The sequence below is a fragment of the Hyla sarda genome, chromosome 5, assembly GCF_029499605.1.
Source record: "Hyla sarda isolate aHylSar1 chromosome 5, aHylSar1.hap1, whole genome shotgun sequence".
Classification (NCBI taxonomy): Eukaryota; Metazoa; Chordata; class Amphibia; order Anura; family Hylidae; genus Hyla; species Hyla sarda.
Genome location: NC_079193.1, coordinates 34,903,571 through 34,921,256, shown reverse-complemented (window position 1 = coordinate 34,921,256; position 17,686 = coordinate 34,903,571). Strand labels below are relative to the sequence as shown.

The 17,686-nt window shown below is 41.8% G+C and overlaps 1 protein-coding gene across 14 annotated transcripts in view; it reads right to left on the bottom strand.

The window, feature by feature from the left end:
- Positions 1–17,686, bottom strand: part of MALRD1 (MAM and LDL receptor class A domain containing 1) — a 551,665-nt gene that overhangs the window by 213,152 nt on the left and 320,827 nt on the right. For all 14 annotated transcript variants that reach the window (XM_056519234.1, XM_056519235.1, XM_056519233.1 and 11 more), the window contains 2 exons: positions 9,949–10,059; positions 7,410–7,623 (listed from right to left, as the gene is read on the bottom strand). In XM_056519234.1, coding sequence (XP_056375209.1) covers positions 7,410–7,623; positions 9,949–10,059 — 325 coding nt within the window. The remainder of the gene's footprint in view (positions 1–7,409; positions 7,624–9,948; positions 10,060–17,686) is intronic.

The window sequence follows — 17,686 nt, the reverse complement described above, 5'->3', positions numbered from 1 at the left end:
TGCATAGTCCTGAATGGAAACATATCCCTAATCTGTAGCTATCTCCTGGAATGAAATGGCATTGACTTTGATAAAAATCGGTGATTTTGCAATTGGCTCGTATTAGGGAGTGGTGAAAAAAAATTATATATATAAAAAGGTTGTATAAATGTTAGAACATTCCACATCTTTACTCTTGTCACTTTAAATAAAGCACAGCATATACAGTACTTTGAAAAAAAAAAAGTATTTAAAAGACCCTCTATAACCTAGGGCTCCAAACTGTGGCCCTCCAGCTGTTGCAAAACTACAATTCCCAGCATGCTGGGAATTGTAGTTTTGCAACAGCTGGAGGGCCACAGTTTGGAGATTACTGTCCTATAATTTTCCATACTTAAAGGGGTACTCCGTATGATCTTTTTTTTTTTCCAGATGAACTGGTGTCAGAATGTTATACAGATTAATCGTCTCAACCCTTCCAGTACTTATCAGCTGCTGTTGCTCCAGAGGAAGTTGTGTAGTTCTTTCCAGTCTGACCACAGTGCTCTCTGATGACACCTCTGTCCATGCCAGGAACTGTCCAGAGCAGGAGCAAATCCCCATAGCAAACCTCCTCTTGCTCTGGACAGTTCCTAACATGGACAGAGGTGTCAGCAGAGAGCACTGTGGTCAGACAGAAAAGAAATTCAAAAAGAAAAGAACTTCCTCTGTAGTATACATCAGCTGATAAGTACTTGAAGGATTAAGATTTTTATATAGAAGTAATTTACAAATCTGTTTAACTTTTTGTGACACCAGTTCTGGCACTTGAATATTTTTTCTTCTTCTGGAGTGCCCCTTTAATGTTTTATGATCTATAATGAGAAATGTTATAACACACAAAGAGCAGCAGAGTAAACACATTGCACATGATGTGATATAGTATAGTGATATAGAAATTGTGGTTTTGCAACAGCTGGAGGTCCACAGTTTGGAGATCACTATCCTATAATATTCCATACTTAAAGGGGTTCTCAGGATGATTTTTTTTTTTTCTGACGAACTGGTGCCAGAAGGTAAATAGATTAATTATCTTAATCCTTCCAGTACTCATCAGCTGCTGTATGGTCCAGAAGAAGTCATGTAGTTCTTTCCAGTCTGACCACAGTGCTCTCTGCTGACACCTCTGTCCATGGTCTATATGACGGAGGTTCCCTCCAGCACACAGACTGAAGTTTTGGATAAATTATGAAGTGCCTACAATTCTTTAAGATGCTACTTCCCTCTGTTGCCGCCTTTCATCCTCCTAGATGCAAGCTCCAAATAATTAAAAAAAAAAATACCAACCAATGACAAAGGGTTTCATGTAAAAAAACACAGGTAACCAACACTATATGCACTACCATGGATCAGGGGCATACCTATTGGGGGTGCATGAGTACAGTTGCATCGGGGCCCGAGTGCCCAAGTTGGCCCCAAAGACACCTCTGCCCCATAAGAAAACACCAGTATCATATATGGCACATGGTAGCTATGGGGCCCTGTTACAGATTATGCATTGGGGCCCAGAAGCTACAAGTTACGCCTCTGCCACAAATAATGCACTTTACAAAGCTCTGTGCTTTCCCTGTTTTTCCCCAGCCCTCTGCTTTGCTCTCTCCTGCTGCTGTCAGTGAGAAGTTTGATTTCTGCTTAAAGGGGTATTCCAGGAATTTTATTTTATTTGACTATGATACAGGGGGTTGTAAAGTTAGTGTAGTACATAATATAGTGTCTGTACCTGTGTGTGACGGTGATCTCGCAATTCTTCTGTGATTTTTTTCCCCAATAATTATTTTTAACAACATTCAAAATGACTCAGGTCTCAGGTTTTCCCAGGTTGCAGTGTGGCCGAGACATGACATCACTAGTCAGGTGTGCAAAGGGAGCCTGTCCTGCTTCAATAGGTGAAGCGACCTCTGGGTGGGAGGGAGATCATTTTGAAATTAATTGTATTTTTGCAACAGCTGTAGGCACCCTGGTTAGAAAACACTGGTCTTTTGAATGGAATGAAGCTCATTTGTGTTTCAATGGGTGAGGTGCATGATGTATGGGAGGGAGGAAAGTGACCTCACACTTACAAACAAGTGTATAACAAAGGAATGTCCAGTGCCAAGTGCGGTAAAACGACAGGTACTTTATTGTAGGATCAGCGGATACAAACTTGCATCAGACAGATGCCAGGCCCACGGGCATATTAGGATATAAACAACATAAGAAGTCCTGCATGTAATGAACTGTTGTACCGGGGGCTATACACATGCGGTACAAAAGTTTATTACATGCAGGACTTCTTATGTTGTTTATATCCCAATATGCCCGTGTGGATTCATTTATGTCGACAAAACTATTAGGAGCCTGTACATACGAGAGCACCTGCGATCCCTCCGTACAGGAAAAGGTGCTCCCAGGCTCATTGCACACATGAATGAGACACATGGAGGCAATGGATCTCTACTCAGGTTTGCAGGTCTAGAGAAAATTGATTGTCCGAAAAACGGAGGTGACCGCCACAAGATTTTACTCCAATGTGAAGCTCGTGGATCCTCAGACTGAAGGCCTTAGGGCCGGCCGGTCTGAATGATCGCAACGACCTAAGCTCGTTTTTGTAATCTTGGTTTTAAGTGTGATTTGTACCGCTGCTCGTATTTGTTTAGGTAGTACCATGGCAACCCCCATGATTACCTATTTAATACTCACCTGTTAGAGCCGGCGCAGCCCAGCAGCCCGAGGAAGTGCGTCTAGGGCGCAGGAAACAGTCTGTCGCTGTGAGGTTGCTCCTCTGCGTCTACCCGCTGTACCTTGTAACGGATACCGAATAAAGACTTAGTTTGGCAAGAATACCTGAGTGAGTGCATCTGCCTCTTTTCTCTTCTATTGCATATATTAAAATCCAGCACATGTGAATGCAACCTAAGATTTTGTTCACCAGTATCAAAAACGTGTGCACTGTTATGAGGCGCTTACATGTGGTATCAGGGGAGAATATAAACCATGTATGGCAGCTGATGGTCTCATTTTTTTTTATCAACTGATGCCAGAAAGTTAAACAAATTTGTTAATTACTTCTATTTAAAAATCTTAATCCTTCTAGTACTTATCAGATGCTGTATGCTCCAGAGGAAGTTCTTTCTTTTTTGAATTTCCTTTCTGTCTGACCACAGTGCTCTTTGCTGACACCTCTGTCCATTTAAGGAACTGTCCATAGTAGGAACAAATGGCTATAGGCAAACCTCTCCTGCTCTGGACAGTTCCTAAAATGGACAGTGGTGTCAGCAGAGAGCACTGTGGTCAGACAGAAAGGAAATTCAAACAGAAAAGAACTTCCCATGGAGCATACAGCAGCTAATAAGTACTGGAAGGATTAAGATTTTTTTTATTGAAGTAACTTACAAATCTGTTTAACCTACTGGCATCAGTTGATTTAAAAAGAAATGTTTTCCAGCAGAGTACCCCTTTAATTCAGTAGATCCCTTCTACCCTGCTATCCACCCACCCACTGCAGCATTGCCACACCCCCTGGAGACCTTGTGACTTATGACATACTGTCTCTGGCTGGATGGAATGCTGAGAAAGGTCAAAGACAAGGGTAAAATAAAAAGATTTGCACTATAGCACTTTCGGGAGTGGGTCCTGTGTGTGAAAATGGGACAAAGCAGCGCTTTGAAGTAATAGAAGTATATTACGCAGTTTTATAACTTGGCATCATGGGCTCAAAGGCTAAAGAAAAAATTATTCTGGAATACCCTTTAAAGGAAAACTGTCAGCACGTTCACCCACACTAAACCCAATACATTACAGTGTGGTTGAACTGGAGTCTGTAATGCTCACTTAGGGTATGTTCAGATCGCGGAATTCCGCGAGTGAAATTCTGCACAGTGAACGTTAGCATCTGTGTGAAAGGGTCTTCTGTCCGTTCACACTGCGGAATTTCAGCGGCGGACAATTCAGACACTGAAATTGTTCCGCGCAAAGAAAGAACATGTTCATTCTTTGCGCGGAAGTCCGCGAGCACTGCATAGCCGTCAATGGTGAGACGCAGTGCCGCGTGGTCCTAACACCACCGCCGGCTGCCAGGCTGAATCGCTGAATTCTGCTACAAATCCGTAGTGTGAACATACCCTTATACCTGCCGCCAATCTCACCTCACCGCCAACCTTATACCTGTCAGAGGCAGGAGCCCAAATCCCGCCCCCTTGTTGCATATTAATTTGTTGTTTCTCCACGTCCTAATGACGTGGAGTTATCCGCCCCTCTGAGCGCTGTGATCTGGCTTCAGAGCACATGCACAGTTTCGCGGCGCAGAGCGATTCTGGGGACGCACAGCTCTCACGTCATCAGGACAGAGAGCTGGGTAAAACAAGACAGCGCATGTGCTCTAAAGCCAGATCGCAACGCTCAGAGGGGCGGATAACTCCACGTCATTAGAACGTGGAGAAACAACAAATAAATATGCAACAAATTAAATTTTCATTCCTGATCCTGCACGGCCAACAGTGTAAATGCTAAAAAATTCCAAGCGTCAAAATTGTTGATCACATCCCAGAATTAATTGAATAAAAAGTAATCAAAAAGTGAGAAGTACACGAATGAGGTACCGTTAAAAACTACAGTTCATCCCTCATTAAGGTCCATGCTCAAAAAAATCCCTCATTAAGGTCCATGCTGAAAAAATTAAAAAGGTTATAGGGGTCAGAACATGGAAATGAACAGATTTATATATTTTTGCTATTATTCTGACCCATAGGATAAAGTTAGGATGCCAGTTTTACCATATGACTATATTATTGCTGCATAGAATTGCACAATTTCATTTTGCTTTCACGTTTGCCCTACCAATAAAAATACGGTAAGCCTTAAAGGGGTACTCCGCCCCTGGCATCTTATCCCCTATCCAAAGGATAAGGGATAAGAAGTCAGATCGCCACGGTCCCGCTGCTGGGGACCCCGGTGATCGCCGTTGCGGCACCCCGCCATCATTACTGCACAGAGCGAGTTCGCTCTGTGCGTAATGATGGGCGAAACAGGGGCCGGAGCAGCGTGACGTCATGGCTCCGCCCCTCATGACATCACGGCCCGTCCCCTTAATGCAAGTCTATGGCAGGGGGCGTGACGACCGCCACGCCCCCTCCCATAGACTTGTATTGACGGGGGTGGGCCGTGACATCACGAGGGGCGGAGCCGTGACATAACGATGCTCTGGCCCCTGTATTGCCCGTCATTATGTGCAGAGCGATCTCACTCTGTGCAGTAATGATGGCGGCGTGCAGATGTCTAGGGGCGGAGTACCCCTTTAATACAACTTTGTCAGTGGAAAAATAAAAATAAATTATGGGTCTTAGAAGGTGAGGAGGAAAAAAATGTAAACCACAAAGCAAAATTCGGGGGGGTCAGAAAGGGGTTAATGCGGCTGTCTGCATGAGTCCTTACTGTAGTATCATGCTGCAGATTTCCTTCAGTTCTGCTGCAGTAACCTAGTTAAACACTTCAGTGGTAAAAAAAATAAAATAACGTTTCTCATATTCATGAAGCAACTGCGGGGAATTACACAATATATTGTTTGTGCTGAAAGTCAATCTGTTCTCTTGTGTTTTATTGTAATATATCATCTATAAATCTAATGTGTACTGTACAATATGGGCTCAAAGTCAATCTGTTCTGCAATGTTATTTTACTATAGAAGATCCCATCCATAAAATATGATAATAAGAAAATATTATTTCTTCTAAAGAGATATTGTAAAGTATTGACTGGAAAATGAAGATATTTCTGTACAGTGCTGTATGAGATGTCCCCTTGGGAAGGACATCTGGCTGGAATTATAGTGTCCGGCATACCAAATACATAGGAAATATAGTCATGTTTTTCTGTCCAGTTCCTGAAGAACCCAAGAGCCTCTGTAGATCTTAGTATAAAATCAGCTTTATATCTTACTATGCTTTTCTCTTACGACTCATACAGAGCCATAATAAGGGCTGGTTCTAAAGGGTTTAAAGGGGTACTCAGGAAAAAAAATTATGATTTCAAATCAGCTGGTGCCAGAAAGTTATACAGATTTGTATATTACTTCTATTTAAAAATATTAATCCTTCCAGTACTTATCAGCTGCTGTATGCTCCAGAGGAAGTTGTGTAGTTCTTTCCAGTCTGACCACAGTGCTCTTTGCTACCACCTCTCTCCATGTCCGAAACTGTCCAGAGTAGGAGCAAATCCCCATAGCAAACCTCTCCTGCTCTGGACAGTTCCTGACGTGGACAGAGGTGGCAGCAGAGAGCACTGTGGTCAGACTGGAAAAAACTACACAACTTCCTCTGGAGAATACAAGAACAAGATAAGAACTGAAAGGTTTTAGATTTTTAAATAGAAGTAATTTACAAATCTGTATAACTTCTGGCACCAGTTGGTTCGAAAACATTTCTTCCCCTCCAGGTTACTTAACATATTGATGCTGGTAGTCTCATCAGGAGACAATGAGCAGGATGGTATCCAGATGGCAAGCAGACATATTGAGATGGCAAAGAATGGTGTGATGATGTCCTACTCCACAGATGAACAGATACAGATCAAAGAGTGTAGCACCATGTTAGGAGTATTATTTGGATACTGAAAATTATTTGGGTACTATATTCTGGTATTTAGTATGTCGCAGTGTTATCTTGGCACTATATGTTGGTAGAAAAAAATTGCAAGACCCTGGACTTATTTTCTGTAGAACTGGGCTTATATGTAATCTGCCTGTTTACATGAGGTAGAACCAAAGACGCTGTGGGGCACAGCTGGAAGTAAATGTCTTCAGGTGCTCTCCAGAATGGCCAAATCATTTTAACCATAAACATGAACCAGTAAAATAATAAAGATTTATTTGACAAGCTAAGTTAGGACAACGCGTTTCGAGGGGTGGGACCCCCTCTCAGTCAGGTCCACTGATTGGGGAGCAGGAACAGTGACGGTTTTTATACCGTATTTGCCCGCGAGTAACATTTTTCATTTAAAACAGGTGTAGTAAAATCACAATAGAGACATTTTGTTATACAAAAAAAAAAGTATAACAAAATGTCTCTATTGTGATTTTACTACACCTGTTTTAAATACGGTATAAAAACCATCACTGCTCCTGCTTCCCAATCAGTGGACCATGCGCATATTGGTGTTGTGCTCATCGTACAACACACTAAGGTGAGCGTACCCTGTTACATCACAGCATTTATCCTCTTAAGGAAATAACGGCACATGGTTGTGCTTTGTCTCTGTTTTTTTGTTTCTTCCACACGTACCAATTTGTTTACATGAGGTTTGACCCAGAAAAAGTCTACAAAAATGTGTCCAAAACTAGAATAATACAATAGTAAAATACAAATCTGCAGTAAATTTCATTGTTGTTTTTGGTTTGTACAGTTTGTAAAGTCACTTACTGCATAAGTAGTGGTCCTCGTCAGAGTTATCCACACAGTCATTGACTAGGTCACACATATTCTTCTTGGGGATGCAGTACTTGTTGGAGCACATGAACTCCTCTGATGTACATGGCTTGTCGTCTAACACCACCGGCGAACAGTCTTCAAAAGAAATATCGTCCACACAGACGTCTCCTACGTAACTTACTCCACGTTTGGCTTGAAGGACGATCTACAAAAACAGAGGTTACGCTCAGTAAGATATTGCAGGATGAAAGATTAAAAATACGTTCCAGGCATTCTTAGTTGTGGGTGACTCCTTTTTGTTAGGATGCCCCAGTGACAAGTTGATCACAGGGCGTCTTCCTTTAGTTTTCAGCTGTATTCCATTGGGAAAATCAAGGAGAAGTGTTTTAATTTTCTTGCAACACCATCACAGGTGAAATCAATGTCAGTGTAAAGCACAGGGTCCTCCAAAGTGCTTAGAGCGACTCTACAGAATAGATAAGTTGGTTGAACAAAGGACCCTAGTTAAAAAGAATCTGACAGATAGTTTACCCGCACCAAACCCTGTATACTGGGTTATAGTGTGGGTAAAGAGCTGTAAAATAAGGGGTTACTCACTGAAATACTTTTACTAGGTGCTGCATTCTTCTTGTAAACAATGTTATTCCTAATGGGCCCCAGCACGCATTGAAGGTAGGCGGCTGGCCGAGTTCCCCTGTCTCCTACGTAATCCTCCATCAGCCCGGTCATTCATTATTATGGTAATGACAGCTGTGGGTGCACACACTGCTCTCTGTGCGCTCTCCTGCAGCATTCATTAATATAATAATGAAGGGGCGGGCAGACAGGTAATTATGTACGAGACAGGGGAGCTCGGCCAGCTGACTCCCTGTCTTCAATGCATGCTGGGGTACATTAGGAATTAAACTATTTACAAGAAGAACGCAGCACCTAGTGAACATTTTCAGTGAGTAACCCCTTATTTTACAGCTGAGTGTCACACTGTTATTCATTTTGCAACATTATTGTAGCATGGTTTTGAACACTATTGACATAACCAGCACCACAACAATAGTGTAGTTGCCATCACTTTGTTTGCTGGCTCCTACATCTGAAGCTGGGGAACCCCTTTCAGTCAAGTCTGTGTCCTTGTATCCAGGGATGAAGCAGGGAGTTAAGAAGGTAAGAGTGGACAAGGGCCCCTCTGCTATATTAGAAAACACCAGTATGTTTAAAAAACAAAGTAAAGTTGGGGCCCGTTACATATTTTGCCCTGGTACCCAGGATTTTCATGTTTATTCTCTTTTTTTTTTTTTTTTTGCAGCTCAAATCCTAATGTCTATATCCTGTATATATTGTTATCTGTACTAAGTCTCTAGGGCGAAGTATGTGCTAGCTAAGCTTTTATTTCCCTGCTGTTCTTGTCGTCATTCTATTTAATATACTCAAAGTTGTCTAACTTTTCCATACCGAGCCAATAACAAAATGTCACACTAAAAATATCCGCTCTCGTGGCAGATTGCTTCATTACCTAGGCAAGTGGAATTCTCCTATTTAACATTTGATAGATTATTTTCCAAGATCTCCTGTAAGCTAAACATGATATCCAAACGCAAATACATATCAGTTTAATTATTTGGCTAGGAGACACAATGTTGAACATATGGTAAGTCCAATTAATTACCGCGCCGCTGACATTGTTTATGGCGCTAGATTTCAGCTTCACTCCAGTAAATTAGACATTCTGTTATACTCCGTAGGGAGTATTATGAGGGTAACGCAATGGGAAATTTATTATTAAGCTCCTATTGCAATCACTGTGTCCTGGCTACTTTATTTCTCGGCTCTTTGCACTAAAACCCATTATAGAGATCACAAACAGTTTTGCAAATTGTAATGCAGATGTGATGAGATCATTATAAAGCTCTTTTTTTATGAGGCATGAGAACAGGAGGCCCATGAAGAGTTAAAGAGAATCTGACAATATACTGGGTTATAGTGCAGGTAAACAGCTTTACAAAGAGGGGTCACTTACATAAATCTAGTAGTACTATGCTGCTAATGCTTGGTGCTATCCTTGGGACCAGCCATCAATCCGTATACCATGGGAGTCCAACCCCAAGGGCAACTGCTGTTAAATTAAATGAAGGGGCCATGGTGCTCCAGAAATCACTGCACCCTCTTCATTATTTCCCAAGGCACACCGGCTTGTCCGTACTTTACCTGTGCCAGGTACTACAGCTCAGCCCCAGTGACTTGAAGGGGTGCTCCACTGCCCAAGCGTTCTGAACATTTTGAAACCACTGATCATTAAAGGGGTACTCCACTGCCCCCTCCCATAGACTTGCATTGAGGTGGAGTGGCCGTGAAGTCACGGCCCCCGCAGCCCGAACCCAGTGTTCGGAATAAAATGTCCCGAACGCTGGAGAAATGGAGTACCCCTTTAATGATCAGCAGTTTCATGGCCCCATTATACGAACCTCAGGATAGGCTAACAACATTTTATTTCCAATGACAAACAACAGCCAAAGGACAAAACAAAAGTACAAACCTGAAAGTTAGACAATGCTCCCAAGTGAACTTCCGCTCTTCTCCACCTATCTCCTTGTTTTCCACTTTGGAACCAAACTTCATACGTCACATTGATGAATCTAAGAAGAACCTGGGATTTATAAGAGAGAATTATCTTTACATTTAGTCAATTAAAAAGAAAAATGGCTAATTCCACCCAAAATACAGAATTTCCTTGTTATATTTGTTATTGTTGTGCGACTGTTTTACAATCTTATCAGGTACTAGGAGGTGCAGAGCTAAATGTTGCACCCAGTTAGTGGTGGCTGATGGAGCTCAAAGGCCCCATAAAAAAGATACTAGTAATTTAAATCTAAAAAAAAAACGTATCGATAAAATAAAAGGTTATCATGCCCCAGTCACACTATCATTGGAAAATAGAAACAATCTCAAAAAAATAAATAAATTAATAAGTAAAAAAAAATAGCATTTTATGTCTGCTGTTTATTAGTGAAATGCATCAGTACATTTTTGCTTTGGTGTTTGCCTGTTACAGTGTATCCCAACCAGTGTGCCTACAGCTGTTGCAAAACTACTACTCCCAGCATGTCCAGACAGCCTTCGGCAGCGCGACACTGAATCTCAGTGCTGCGTTGATGCTCCAGGACTGTACATGTCCTGTATGGGTAAGTATGTTATTTCACTTACCTGTACTTTGTTTCGGTCGCGCGTCTCGGCGGTGTAAAATAGCACGGCAATTGGGCGATGCTCCTATAGTCCTCGTCCATGGATAACACTACACTGCTAAACAGGGAGGAGGAGACCCCGGAGCAGCCTGCCGTGCTATTGGCCACTCATCTATGCGCGCTCCCGAAGGGAGCGCAGCATAAATGAGCTAAGGGCGGAAGTCGGTCCCCCCAGCAGGCATCAGTGACATTGCGCCTGCTAGAGAAGTCTGCCTGGTAAGTGGGCACACTACGAGGTAGACAAAAAGATATTTCTAAGGTGGTAAAAACATTTTTAAAGGCAGGGATGGGGTTAGGGATAGATGGGCAATAGGCAGTGACGGAAACATATTTTTTTTCCACATGGTGGGAGCTACTCTTTAAATACAGAGCATTTTATTACCTTAGATTTGCCCTGATAAAAAAATGAAACAAACTATGAGCAAATAAAAAACTTCACCCAATCTACCACCAATTATTCCATCCCATAAATTGCTTTTTAATATTAGGATATTTGACAAATGATGTGTAGATAAATTGTATTTTCTAACCTATTGTTATTACTATTCTCCGGTATACTGATAACCGCGCACTTTGTGCTCAGCCTGGTGCGGGCTTAGAACTCACAATCATTCATGTTAATACGAGGAGATTAGCGCTTCACGGAAGTATTTTGCTATCTTTTTGAACAAAGAATCTTCTTACTATGATTTTTTTAAAATCTTAATTGAAATCAAATTACGGAATATTTATATTGGCATTTTGTGGTGTATCACCCTAGAGAAACAATGGAGCTGTGTGTGACTTTGAAGATATATTGGTGGGATATTTCTTCTGAATTCTGTCTGTGTTTGATGTATAGCTTGTAAGAACTAGAAAAAAAAACATGAAATTACATCACAGAACAGCAATGGTTTATGTATAGCAAATATTTACCTCCTCTCTCATAACAGCGGGAGACTGAGAATATTATGGGGGAATACATCAAATACGTCAAGCTAAGACGTGATGGATTTATGAAGAAGCACACATTTCTTAAAGGGAATGTGTCATCAGAAAATGAAATATTATTTCAATCAAGTTTTTACATTAAATGTTTAAAAAAAATGTCTATATTTTAATCTAGATTATAAACAATCCCTAAATAATACAGCTTCGATTCTGGCCACTAAATCTAATAATAAACTGACACTTTTTAGCAGTCTCTTCCTTATCAGTACAGATTGGATTACAAGGAAAAGTGACATAGATAAGTCAGGATCAGGCCATTTACAGTAGGTGATGGTCATAGCTCCGCTCCTCCCCCTCCCTGCACATCACCTCTGAACAAGTCACAGAGCATAGACTATACTTGCCAACAGTCCTGATTTCATAGAAACAATCCTATAAACCAGGCCACAAAAGGGTTTGTGTAAACCTCACTCGAAAGTTGTTCTTTTGGAAGCCTTTCAGAGGCATTCCCATGCAGTGTAATGGACGGGGCTTAGATGGGTTTGTCCAGGCAAAAAAAAAAAACTATCACCTGCCTTTGCTGTCTGGCACTCAACTTCTGGGGAGTGTTCCGACACATCAGCATACTTTTCTGCCCATTTAAATGAAGCATTCTGTTTTGGTGGGGTTGGGACTATATTGTGGCCCCTTCATGCAGAAGAAACCATACCAATATTGCGACAACATTATGCATCAGTTAGCCAGCGCAAAGATGGATCTGCCCACGTGAAGTGGTTGCAATATAGTCCCACCCCTGGGACTATATTGCAATCTACCTAATTGGAGGTTCCTTTCCTACCTGACAACCTAACTACCGGAAGCTTCTAACTTAGAGAGGGGGATTCCCTACCTACCGAAAGGGGGCTTCAACCTGAAAGGTTATTTCCCTCCCTACTTCTTCTTCTACCTAAAAAGGGGGATTCCCTATCTACTTACTGAGGGCTTCTACCTAACAGGCGGGATTTTCAACCTACTTACTATGGGCTTTTACCTTATAGGGGGGTTCCCTACCTACCTACAGGGGGTTTCTACTTAATAGGGGGATTACCTACCTACTTATTGGGGCTTCTACCGAATAGGGGGATATCCTACCTACTTACTGGGGGGTTTCACCTAATAGGCGGGATTTCCAACCTACTTACTGGGGACTTCTACCTAATAGGGGGATTCCCTACCTATCTACAGGATGCTTCTACCTAATAGGAGGAATTCCCTAACTACTTACTGAGGGCTTCTTTCTAATAGGAGGATTCCTTACCTACTTACTTGGAGTTTCTACCTAATAGGGTGGATTCCCTACCTACTTACTGGAGGCTTCTATCTAATAGGGGGATTCCCTATTCCACAAGGCTTCAACCTAACAGGTGGGATTCTCAACCTACTTACTAGGGACTTCTACCTAATGAAGACGATTTCCTACCTACTTACAGATTGCTTCTCTCTAATGGGGCAGATTCCCTACCTACCTTCCTGGGGGGGTTCTACATATTAGGGGGGATTACCTACCAACTGGGGCTTCTACCAAATGAAGGGCAACGACTTCATCTTCGACTTTTGCTAAAGGCTTCACAAAGTCTAGAACCACCTCTGCTGTCGCATTAAGGAAAAAGTTTAATCACATTACGGGTAGGGTCACACATGCCATATTTTGATGCTGCATATTTTCCTACCTATTGAAATCAATGAGTAGCAAAATAGGCAGCTGATTTTGCTATCCATTTCCTTCAATGGGTAGGAAAATACACAGCAGCAAACCCTACCAATATCTATCTATCTATCTATCTATATATCTATATATATATATATATATATATATATATATAGATATATAGATAGATAGATAGATAGATAAATATTAATGATCAGTATCAGTGAGTACTTAAGAAAAAGTATATATACTCATCTATCAGCATAGAAAAAAGTAGAAATGGAGCACTCACACGATTGCTGGTCTTCAATTCAGGCTGTGTTCACGCAGGTCCCGGCATTGGTGACCTCTGCAGGGAGGCGAAGGTGAATTAGGGGGAAGCTCGGACGGCGGCCACGGTCCGTATTGCGCCAATGGGCGCTTCGTCAGGCTGGCCTGATGAAGCGCCCATTGGTGCCATATGGACCGTGGCCGCCGTCCGAGCTTCCCCCTAATCCACCTTCCCCTCCCTGCATAGGTCACCGGTCCCGGGACCTCCGTGAACACAGCCTGAATTGAAAACCAGCAATCGTGTGAGTACTCCGTTTCTACCTTTCTTCTATGCTGATAGTATTCATTTGAACTTTACATGTGATGCACCATTAGAGAGTTGGGTCTTTTGCCTTCTTCCCTTCCTGGATATTTTATGCAGTTTTTCAGTGACCGGTGCCAATTTTTTTCACTGCTACTTTTCTGTACTTTTTTCTGTTGGGCACGCATATATATATATATATATATATATATATATATATATATATATATACTCATCGTTCTTAAAAAAAAAAAATTGTATCGGGACATCCGTACTTTATTTGACCCTTAAGAAAATGTTCAATAGGATCATAAAAATCATAGCAATGGCCCTTTATAGGTTAACATTTTAATTTCCAAACCTCTCACCTAACAATTACCAGTAAAAGCAACGAACATGAAAAATTAATTTTTTTGTTCTTATTTCCCCCCCCCCCTTATTGTTTCTAAGACTACCTACTGAGACTGTTATCTTTATGATAATACATGTGTCCCTATAAAGCTTCCCAGCAGGGAGAGCAGCTGTTGCTCTGCATCTAGCGTTCGAATATACGGCACCGACAGGACTCTGAATAAATGCTGAGGGTCAATTTGTGCGAAATGAAGATAAAACCATAGAAGAGAACAAGATGCGCTACATCAATCATGGCACAATAACGTTTACAGGGAACCTCTATGAGCGTCCTTGCGTTAATGTAACATATGCGTGGCGACGTTTGCTGTATCATTACGTTGTTTTTTTCCCCTTTTCCTCATTAGGATTTTACAGCTCTTGTTATGTACTGATCGCTTTCCAGTTTTCTACATTCCCTAAATGATACCTGGCAGACTTGGTAGAGAAGGACGCTCGATATCCCACTCGCCTTTGCCGTCGGAAGACAGCTGCGGCAGCGGCATTGTGGGGACCTGGCTCCTTGTTAAATGTTCACCTACTGTTAGCTGCCAAATGGGCTCGCTTCAAAAGCACTGCGGGGAACGTAACATGACGACTTTTTATCTGACACAATATTCTTTTTTAGAACAAAAGTAAATGCCCCATTCTCATGTTAACAGCTTTATATACCGAGCCGGTGTAACAGACAGGGACTATATTATGAATGCAGAAGAGCGTATGTTCCTATCAACATTAGTGGGGTGCATCAAAAAGTTTAGAAGGATTTCTTCTTTCCTTTCATTCATTAAAGGGGTATTCCGGGAAAAAAAAATATATATATATTTTTTTTTTATATCCACTGGCTCCAAAAAGTTAAACAGATTTGTAAATTACTTCTATTAAAAAAGCTTAATCCTTTCAATAATTATTAGCTGCTGAAGTTGAGTTGTTGTTTTCTGTCTGGCAACAGTGCTCTCTGCTGACATCTCTGCTTGTCTTGGGAACTGCACAGAGTAGAATATGTTTGCTATAGAGATTTGCTTCTAAACTGGGCAGTTCCTGAGACACGTGTCATCAGAGAGCACTTAGACAGAAAAGAACAACTCAACTTTATCAGCTCATAAGTACTGAAAGGATTAAGATTTTTTAATAGAAGTAATTTACAAATCTGTTTAACTTTCTGGAGCCAGTTGAGATATATATATATATATATATATATATATATATATATATATATATATATATATATATAAGTTTTTCCCTGGATAACACCTTTAAAAACATATTGGAAATTTTTTTTTACTCATTGTAATCATGACCTCAGAATAGTGTTTCCCAACCAGGGTGCCTCCAGCTGTTGCAAAACTATAACTTCCAGCATGTCCAAACGCTGTTCACGGACATGCGCGGCGAATCCACGAAATGTGTACGATGACGTACACATCACATGACTGAACACAGATAGGCTAAATGTAATTACATCTATGACACGCAGTCACAGGGACCGAGGAACATTGGACGGAAGGGGTGGAGCTGTGACGTACTTTGTCACCATTGGCTAGCCCTGATGCGCATAATGATGCTGTGATGTGAAACGTCACTAACGGAACACATATAAGTCGGACGGTCCGGTCTCACTAGCCATTAGCCTCATTCCCTTGAGAAAGTCAACGTTGCTGACAAAACGTCGGGGGGGCTAATTGAGACTTGTTTTATTGTTTTAACATCAGACCTATGTCCTTATAACAGCAGCACTAAACACATCCAGAGAAACTGAACCTGCCGGCTAACACAAATCAGTGTAACCTAAGGATGCGTCATATATAATAAGGAACACAGTCTGTAATTTTAAGATCACTACATGTTTAATAAGATATCCACAGGATTTTAATTTATGAATCCAATAAAGCATTCATTTTAGGGGGGGGGATTTCTAGTTTAGGGCTTACCCCTTGGGGGTGACCCCTAAAGCAGTGGTCTTCAACCTGCGGACCTCCAGATGTTGCAAAACTACAACTCCCAGCATGCCCGGACAGCCAACGGCTGTCCGGGCATGCTGGGAGTTGTAGTTTTGCAACATCTGGAGGTCCGCAGGTTGAAGACCACTGCCCTAAAGGTTGTTGTTTGCAACGGCTTTCCGTGCATGCTAGGAGTTGTAGTTTTGCAACAGCTGGATGCAGCCTGGTTGGGAAACACTGTAATAAGGTCATGATCACAAAGGGAAAGAAATGCTCCAAAAATAAAACACCCTTTAATGTGTTGTTTCCATCTCCCATTGACTTCAATAGGAAATACTCATCAAAAAGTAGTATGTGTTTAATAAGGAAAAAAAAACTGTGCAGCAAAAAAAAGGTGGAAGAAATGATATGCAAAGCAGCCCTCAAACATTCTTTTCAGGTAGTTTTCTCTTTAAAGTCAGAATTTCACTCCTACTAGTAGTCTTAGAAACTGACTGGGAATGTATGCCAAGACAAAGATCTTTGGCTGTCCGGGCATGCTGGAAGTTGTAGTTTTGCAACAGCCAGAGACACCCTGGTTGGAAAACACTGTACTAAGTTCATGAGTACATGAGCAAAAAACGCTCCAAAAAACACCCCATAAAATGTGTGGTTTCAAACTTACTTTACAGTGTAGCTTTCCCAATAAAGTCAGCATTTCACTCCAACTAGGAGTCTTAGAAACTGACTGGGAATGTATGCCAAGCAAGAGATCTCTCCATAGAAATAAGAATAAGAAAGAACATCCATCTGCAAGCAGCTGATTCCGGGTTTTGCCTATGTTGGCATATATTCCCAGTCAGTTTTAGTCAGTCCCAGGACCTCCATTTGTACTTGTAATACAACCTTGTCATGTTAGGGAGTGTACAGTGCAGTCCTACTCTCACCGCAGCCACTGTCGCTATCTACTTCGATGGTCCATTCTAAACAGCAGCCCCCAACTCAGCAATGCTCCCTGCGCACAAGAAATGTCAGACAAATTGGATCTGGACCAGACAGGCATGATTTGAACAGAATCAGTATGAAAATGGAAAGTCAAAAAAACAGGCGCGGGGGTAAGAACCAGGAGAGACAGGCAGTACAAGATCAGAACACGAGGCAATACTAAGCAACAAGTGAGGGTCACATTAAGAGAGACAAAATCAGGTAAAAAATGGAAGGCAGGAGTCAAGGTTAGAATACAGTTGTCTGGGTCAAGGCACACAGAGATTACAAGGACTCTAGTGAAGGAGAGAAGACTACAATCACAGGCATCTGCGACCTGCAGATGCCTGTTTAAATGCACCACTGTTCAGGAGATATAAGTGTCGGCGCCATAGCTGATCGTCTCTGTGCTCCCGTCTCCTGATCAGCTCACCTGCTGTACCTCCAATTGTGGCAAGCGCAGAGCATTGAAGGCACCCGGCAGTACCTCACCAAGAATAGACGAGACACAGCAGCAAGGACAGGTGAGTTTCTGACAATCATTTTAGGAG